General features: G+C 41.2%; 3 protein-coding genes across 3 annotated transcripts in view; 2 read left to right on the top strand and 1 right to left on the bottom strand.

Annotated features, from left to right (window-relative positions):
* Positions 1-861, bottom strand: part of LOC106520185 (putative gustatory receptor clone PTE03) — a 2,633-nt gene extending 1,772 nt beyond the window's left edge. Inside the window, exon 1 of the mRNA XM_014012153.1 lies at positions 752-861. The gene's annotated coding sequence lies outside the window, so the exon portion shown is untranslated. The remainder of the gene's footprint in view (positions 1-751) is intronic.
* Positions 862-1,242: 381 nt separating this feature from the next.
* Positions 1,243-3,290, top strand: LOC106520183 (olfactory receptor 52N2; the record flags this gene model as incomplete). The annotated part of the gene is given in 1 exon segment (XM_014012152.1): positions 1,243-3,290. A coding segment is annotated over 1 exon segment (944 nt), but the record flags the coding sequence as incomplete, so codon positions are not given.
* A 2,570-nt stretch (positions 3,291-5,860) lies between these two features.
* slco2b1 (solute carrier organic anion transporter family, member 2B1) overlaps positions 5,861-8,410 on the top strand; it is a gene marked incomplete in the record, with an annotated part of 21,637 nt that continues 19,087 nt past the window's right edge. Inside the window, 2 exon segments of the mRNA XM_014012150.1 lie at positions 5,861-5,960; positions 7,098-7,180. Of these exon segments, the coding sequence (XP_013867604.1) occupies positions 7,112-7,180 (69 nt within the window).

Genomic DNA, 8,410 nt, shown 5'->3' with positions numbered 1-8,410 from the left:
AATAGAAACAGACCACCCACTATAGCAATAAAAAAGTGTATATTGTGTAACATCATTGTGCTGCGGCTGGAGCAGCTAAGGTTTGTTAAAGAAGTTGACGTTGAACTATCAAATCTAAAAAACAAAAATCTTAGCGAGAAGCTAAATGACTGTGTATTTATATAAAACACAACATTTATAGGTTATAAACAGTTAAAGAACATTCCTATTTTTAAATTCTGAATCTTTAAAATTTTACTCAGCAGAGAGAAAAAAGAAAAACCGTCAACAAGATTAAAATTTTGATTGAGTCATGATTTAATGTCGTATGAAACTAATTTAATCTGGACTCTGGATTTATATTTTTAATCAGTCTTGTTTCAAACATGTCAACTGTCAGCTCAGTTAAAATTTAAACATAAAATTATATAAATGAAGTGATTTTCTAAAATGATTTATTTCTGTTTTGTGATCCAAAAACAATAAATGTCATTAAATCTGAAGTTAAACAGGGTAAAGTAGCAGAAGCTGAATAAAGCTTAGTTTTAGTTTAGAAAAACAAACTGAAGTTGAGGAGAATTTGTTGGTCAAAGTATATTTTTTACAGATTTAAAGGATTTTTATAAATTATGGTTTTGATGAAGAACAGATGAGCCTCTACAACAACAAAAACATCAAAAAGTTTCCTATAAAATCATTTAAATATAAAAGTGAAGATTAAAGCTGAAGCCATGAATGATAAACTGACAGCATTTCTTCTTCTCATACTCACGTCTGCTGACAGKACCCTCACTTCTTTCATCAGCAGACGGTTTTATAACAACCAGGACCAGTTCTCCAGACTGGTTCTCCTGGGACAGATCAACACGTTCTTATTCACAAGTCATAGAAACAAACATTTATAACACACTTCAGTTTGATGAACTGTAGGAACTGATGATGTCATGATGGGAGGTGACAGACTCTGCAGAGTCCAGTTCTGATTGTTTTGGACCTCTGATCATGAGGCTCATGAGGGTCTTTGTTGGTCTGGTCCACATGAGGAGCTGGTTCTGTTGTTCTGGTTGGTTGAACTGTCCGGTTCTTTGGGTTTTAGTGATTACAGTTTATTTTGTGCTCATAAATCACTTCACTGGTTGCTAAGTTTAGCTCCTCTCTCACAGCTGCACTCCATCATCTCATCAGTCCAGGTGTGTTCAGTCATTAATCACCTGCCTGTTTAAAACACCTGACATCTTCTCATCAGTGAGGTCCTGTTGGGGGGGCGGTTCTGAGCCGAACTCACCTGTGGTTGGTCTGCAGCCAATGACTGGTTAAACAGAGATGCTTTAAATCTCAGAGTTTGGGGAGGAGAGATGCTGCAGCTTCTCTTTCCTTCCTGAACCCCGAGGGTCCAGACTGGACCACTGATCAGAGTTTTTGTTTTTAATTTTTTAAGCAGCACTTARACATTTTAAGTTGTATTGAATATTTTAAATGACCAAATAGTTCCTAAATCATTTAAGTTTAACTTAAAATCAGTAAATGTTTCCTTCCATTCATTGACTTTAACTTGTATGAAGGAAGTTAGAAATATTTCACTGAGATGTTTTCATTTGTATCAATTTAATGACTTTGTTCACATAATTCTATATTAAATTTGATGTTTATGTTTTTATTTTGTGTAAAATTTCACTTGATTCAGTTTTTTGTTTGGATTTATTGAAGCACATCCTGATTCTAACACTAAAACCAGACTGTTTGGAAGATGATTCACTTTTTTATTCTACAAGTGTTATAGTTTGAGTTGAGTCTGAAGCAGTACGTTTTTCTGAATATTGAATGTTTTTGTCATTTATTGTGCTGTTTGGTGTTTAATGTGTGAAACATTTTTACTGCTCAGCTTAATGAAGCTTCTCTGTTTTCTTTTAGATTCATAATTTAACAACAAAAAACCTCATAACAACTTAATCCTGACATGACTGCATGTTTAGTTTATTCTGTTCAACTGAGACCTGAAGTCTTATGTTAAATAAAATACATATATGTATGAATCAGAAGCAATAGTTTTATATTAAGGTTAAAGTGTAGAGAATAATTAGGAGAAATGAGAAAAGCAGCACTCAGGAGGACCAGACTACCTGGTTGTAGGGGATCATTAAGACCCCTTCAGAAGAAATAAATCCTGCAGGATTTCTGTGTAAAAACAAATTGTTTATTTTGCACTGTCACATTTAATTACAGCAGTTTTCCAGCAGCTTTTTCTCTCAGAAACAATCCTGCAGCAAAAAACGTGTTTCAATCTGAACCCAGTCTGTGTTTGAAACTTTGATTTAAATTCAGTTTAGTTGAGTCAGGTTTTAAAAGCTCCTTTGTTGCAGATGAAAAATGAACAACTGGACATTGAGCAGCGACTTCGTGACCCTGGAGGCCCTGAAGGTGACCTCTCAGTCCTCCCTGCCTGCCTTCTTCCTCCTCKTCCTGGTTTACATCTTCATCATGGTGTCCAACATCGGCCTGGTGGTCCTGGTCTTCAGCAGCCAGGCCCTCCAGGAGCCCATGTACCTGCTGCTTTGCAACATGAGCATTAACGATGTGTTCGGGGCCACCATCATTGTCCCTCACATCCTCAAAGACCTGATGGTCTCCAGCTCAGAGCGCTACGTCCACTACATCGTCTGCACTGTCCAGGCCTTCTGCGTCCACCTCCACGCCAGCGTCTCCCACACCGTCCTCATGATTATGGCGTTCGATCGCTACGTGGCCATCTGCAGCCCGCTGAGGTACGCCGCCATCATGACCCACAGGTTAGTGGTGGGTCTGTCGTGGGCTGCCTGGGGATCAGCTGGAGTCTTGGTTCTGATCCTGATCGGGCTCAGCGTCCGCCTGACCCGCTGCAGGAGCCTCGTCTTCAACCTGTTCTGCGACAACGCCTCCCTGTTCAGCCTCTCCTGCGAGAACCTCCTGATCAACAACATCTATGGTCTGGGCTACACGGTGGTCCTGCTGGGCTCGTCCATCTGCAGCATCACCGTCACCTACCTGAAGATCGCCGTGGTGTGTCTGAGCAGCAGGAACAAGGTGCTGAACAGCCGGGCACTGCAGACCTGCGCCACCCACCTGATAGTCTACACCATCCTGCTGGTGTCGGGCTTCATCATCGTCATCCTGCACCGCTTCCCTCAGCTGGCCGACCACAGGAAGGTGGCGGCGCTCCTCGGCCACGTTGCACTTCCTGCTCTCAACGCCGTGATCTACGGACTCCAGATTAAAGAGGTCCGGCAGAAAATCTGTGCTGTGTTCAAGAAAAACAAAGTAATGGATGTAAGATAACATACAGGAGAGACAGAAACTGATGGAATCCATTTGGGCTTTTTAGAATTTCWAGTAAAGTAACAAAATAAGCTTTATGTGAATAAAAAATAATCTTTCTGTGCAAAAAATAAATGTTTCACAATAAAAACTGAAAACTTCGATTCTGTTTCCAACCGTTGGGCTTTTCATTTTTACAGGGAACTAAAGGTGAAAACTTTATTTGATGTTACTTATTCAGTTTGGATGGTGGAGATGATGGTCAAGTCTGAGGCGTTCATAGGGGACGATGTTTGAGTCTGAGGTGTCTAGTTGGGATGATGGTTGAGTTTTGGACGTTCATGGGGGACGATGTTTGAGTCTGAGGTGTCTAGTTGGGATGATGGTTGAGTTTTGGACGTTCATGGTGGACGATGGTTCAGTCTGAGGTGTCTAGTTGGGGTGATGGTTGAGTTTTAGATGTTCGTGGGGGACGATGGTTGAGTCTGAGGTGTCTAGTTGGGATGATGGTTGAGTTTTAGACGTTCATGGGGGACAATGGTCGAGTCTGAGGTGTCTAGTTGGGATGATGGTTGAGTTTTGGACATTCATGGGGGACGATGTTTGAGTCTGAGGTGTCTAGTTGGGATGATGGTTGAGTTTTGGACGTTCATGGTGACGATGGTTCAGTCTGAGGTGTCTAGTTGGGATGATGGTTGAGTCTGAGATGTTTAGTGGGGATGACGGTCAAGTCTGAGGTGTTTAGTTGGGATGATGGTTGAGTCTTAGACGTTCATGGGGGACAATGGTCGAGTCTGAGGTGTCTAGTTGGGATGATGGTTTGGTCTTAGACGTTCATGAGGGACGATGGTCGAGTCTGAGGTGTTCGTGTGGGGGATTAATAATATAGATTAATAACTATAGATCAATTAATTAATTAATTTACCTTTTATTTAGCCAGGCAAGTCCCGTTGAGATCTCAGATCTCTTTTTCAAGGGATGCCTGGGCCTGAAGGCAACCTATTGTACATGTTTTAGTGGTGGGGGAAATCGGAGTACCTGAAGAAAACTCACGCGATCACGAGGAGAACATGCAAACTCTGCACAGAAAGACCTTAGTTCTGAACCCAGGACCTTTTTGCTGCAAAGGCGTCGGTGCTAACCACTGAGCCGTCGTGCTGCCAGATTAGTGCTGGGTGGTATGACCTAAATTTTATATTGTGGTATTTTTAACAAATTTACTGGTATCACATTATCTTTTCATCATGGTTTTCTGTACGAACCGGCATACTTCCCAGTACTACTATAGATGAGTCTGAGGCATTGAGGGGGAACGATAGTAATTTTCTTTCTTTTAGTTGACTRTTTTTAAGTTGTTTAATCTGAATGTTTTGCCCCAGAATACATTTTTACTTAGTGTTTAAATTGTTTCATCTAGTGATATTTTTCCACTTGTGGAAAATGATTTTTCATGCTGAGTTTCTGCATTGAGGCTTCTGCCTTTTTGCAGCTGTTTTCTCTTCTTAGTGTTACAAAGTTAAAGAGGAAACATGAAGCATCTTCTTGTTTCACTCGTCTCACTCAGAGTTTGTTTAAAGTCAGAGTTTAACACAGTTTGTAAAAGTTTTTAGTGACTCTCCTGTAATCTGTGTTGTTCTCTGAGCTCCTTGGTTTCCTCCCACAGGACTAATTACTATCAAACTGTTGATGACTTGTGTCTGTGTGGAAGCAGCTCACAGTGGACCTCATTAATCAGCATCTTTGTTTCATCAACACTTATTGCTGACGGAACATGTGGTGATGAAAGTTGTTGACCTTTAGGGGGCAGTGTTGTCTCCTGAGACCTGGACCTGACTGTCCAAACACAATGAAAGTTTCAAATTTTACAAACAGCCTTTATTTTTTTCAGTGTTCAGTAAATCAAACCCCAAAACATTGAATTCACAACAAAATAATCTAGTTTGATTCGTTTAAATTGCTAATAAGAATTAAATAAATTCAGAGTTTTGCGTCAGGAGATATTTGTGACTGAGAGATAAAAGTTCATGAAGAACAAACAGGACTGAGAGAAGATTAAAGAAACACATTCAACCCTTTAAAACAGAGTTTAATCTTCTGAACAATAAAACATGAATTCATCAAACTTAAAACTCATTTTAAATTCTTCTGTGCTTTAAAATCATGCAATAAATATGTTTAATTAAATATTACCTGGTGTTTGTAAGTTAAACACCAGCTGAGCGTCTGGTAAGAATGAACAAGTTGTGTTTAACATTTATCCAAACAAACAGCTGTATTTATCTGACAGGAAACGTCACGACAAACCCAACAGACTGAATCTGACCAATGATCCTGCTGCACAACAACTRCTGTTGTTGTTGTTGACTCCAACACACAAATCACAAATCTCACAATGAACTAGGATTTTTTTAAATGCAGGAATTTATTTAATCTTAAATGTAAAAAAATACATAAAACAAACAGATTCTCAGTAAAATCAGGTCAACAACATCCTGCAAAAACTAATTATATATTCCTGAAGTTTATTTTTCTGTAGGAGCAGCACTTCCTGTTTCAGTTTTTCCTCTTCCTGCTCCTTGTCCCTCCTCCTCCTCCTCCTCCTCCTCCTCCTCCTGCTGAGAAGACTGTGGACATTTCTTCCTCAGAAATCAGGAGGAGTGAAGCTGAGCTGCGAGTCTGAGCCGAGCAGAGTGAGTCCTTCCTGTTTTTCTGCTTCATCACAGCTCCTGTTGCCTCTTCATGTTCTCTTCATGTTCTCTTCATGTTCTCTTCATGTTCTCTTCATGTTCTCTTCACGTTCTCTTCATGTTCTCTTCATGTTCTCTTCACGTTGCTTCAGACTGAAGAACCTTACTGTGTGTTTTATCTGAGGCAGCAGCTGCTGTCAGATAAACAAACCGTCCTGCTGCTGCTGCCGGGCAGTTAGTGTTTAAGTTAGATAAAAAACCTGATGATTACATTTTAAATGAAAGCAGGACGCTTCTGTCCCGGTCAGACCAAACATCAGCTAAAGCCAGATGTTTTCTGGGAAACAACATCTCATGAGACAGAAGACTCTGCGGTTCCACAGATTCCAGGACACYTGTGTCACCTGGACAGAAATCCTTCAGAAGCTCTGCTGGTTTCTGCTCCATGCCGCTCACCAAACCCTGATGATCTGCTGTCCTCACCGGCACACAGSGGACAGACCCTGATGGATGGAGGGGTTTAAGTGGTTTCATTGAAGGACAGTGTAAAAAATTTAAAACGTCAGGGAAACGAGTAGAAAAACAAACTTGTTTTTCAAATAAAGATCAGATTTATAAAGTTCAAACAGGAACAGAGACCAGGCTCCTCCAACAGGTTTCAGAGTTTTATCTTCTCAAACTTTAACTGAACTGTTAAACATTTAATTCTAACAGATAAAACTGTCAATGACTTCCAAAGAAGCAGAACCTGAGMGTTGTTAAAGGAGACCAGAGAACCTTCTGCAGACTGAAGAACTGAACACAAGAACTGGTCCATCTGGAGGTTCTTTGGCTCTGCAGACCAGGAATGGGATGTCAGTGGGTGGGCTTAGACGAGGACAGCAGGTTGGTTCTGGTGGTCTGGTTGTTGGGGTTAATCCCTGGCTGACCCGATCCACCACACAGACCGAGTCAATGGTCCCAGAAACCTGCTGACTGTGCACATTGTGGCTCCAACAGGAGTGAGGGGAACATTATGTTCCAGCGAGTCTCTGCTCAGAAGCTTTGTCTGATGCAGGACCAGGCAGGTCCAGGACCACAGAGGGAGTCTGGCGGTCAGGAACCGGTCTCTGACTCAGTTAGATGTTTGTGTGTTTCCAGGTTCTGTGAACACGATGGGAACCAACACCAACATGAACTCTGATTCTCCACCTCGTCGCTGGAACCCTTTCAACAGCATCAAGGTCCGGTTTCTCTTTACTCTAAAACAGATTCATCAGAATGAYATAAAAAGTCTCAGAAAGCATGGTATTTCATTTCATTGTTACGCAGACGACAGGCAGATCTATGTCCCTCTCAAAACGTCAAACTCMTACACAACAGACTCACTTCTTATGAGTCTTGAGGACCTGAAGGTCTGGATGGCACTGAATGTTTTGAGTTTTAATGAAACCAAGACTGGGGTTATGGTTTTTGGAGGTACTGTTGGCCTCTCCCCTGTACATCTGGGTTCCTTGACTACAGTAAATTGTTAGTTGATGAAGATCCTGACCTTAAAGTAGACAACCACATTAGGTCAGTTGTTAGYAGGAGTTTTTATCATTTGAGGCAGCTAGCCTAAATAAAACCCATCATTCCAAGGAGACATTTTGAGACAGTGATCCATGCCTTTACCACCACCCGGCTGGATTACTGTAACACACTTTAACTGGGGTTTAGTGAGTCCTCCATCGCCCGACTGCAGAGGGTCCAACATGCTGTGGTTAGGGGTTAGGGTCATGTAAATATGAMCATATTTTAGCTTCAATTCACTGGCTGCCTGTGCCTTTTAGGATCCATTTTAAAATACTTTTACCTGTCTGACCTGCTGCATCCCTAATCCCCCCGCTCCCTCAGATCAACTGATCAACTGCTCCTGGGGGTCCCTAAAACCAGACTCAAACTCAGGGGGGATTGATCTTTTGCTGCAGCAGCTCCTAAACTTTGGAACAAGCCTCAGACAGTCCTCTTCACTGTTGTTTTTAAAACTCGTCTTGTTCTCCTTGTGTTTTTTTAAATGCTTATCTTAATTTTGATTAAGTTTGTTTTTGTATGAGCTCTGCTGGAATGTTGATTCTGTTCAGCACTTTGGTCTGAAGTTGGATTGGAAAAATCAAAACACTTGAGTTTGTCTGTTAGGACCTGCCTGAGCAGAAACACCAGTTCTGATTATTTAATTCACAGTTTGCATCAGATTTACAGTCAACTGGATCACAGATGTGTTCAATGAACACAAAAACAAAAACAAGAGAATTTGACTTAGTTGGGTCATGTGGTTTCACAGATACATGCTAAGCTGGGTACGCTTTGACTAAAGGTTCAAGATTCAAGAGTTTTATTGTCACATGCACAGTATAAACGCAGTTCAGATTAGTTCACCCCAAAGATCCAGTTCCCCGGCAAAAACAGAGTAATATAGTGTATGCTGTTAAGAG

Source organism: Austrofundulus limnaeus, unplaced genomic scaffold, assembly GCF_001266775.1.
Source record: "Austrofundulus limnaeus strain Quisiro unplaced genomic scaffold, Austrofundulus_limnaeus-1.0 Scaffold89, whole genome shotgun sequence".
Lineage (NCBI taxonomy): Eukaryota > Metazoa > Chordata > Actinopteri > Cyprinodontiformes > Rivulidae > Austrofundulus > Austrofundulus limnaeus.
The sequence above is the reverse complement of the archived record's forward strand: the minus strand, read 5'-3'. Positions and strand labels throughout refer to the sequence as shown.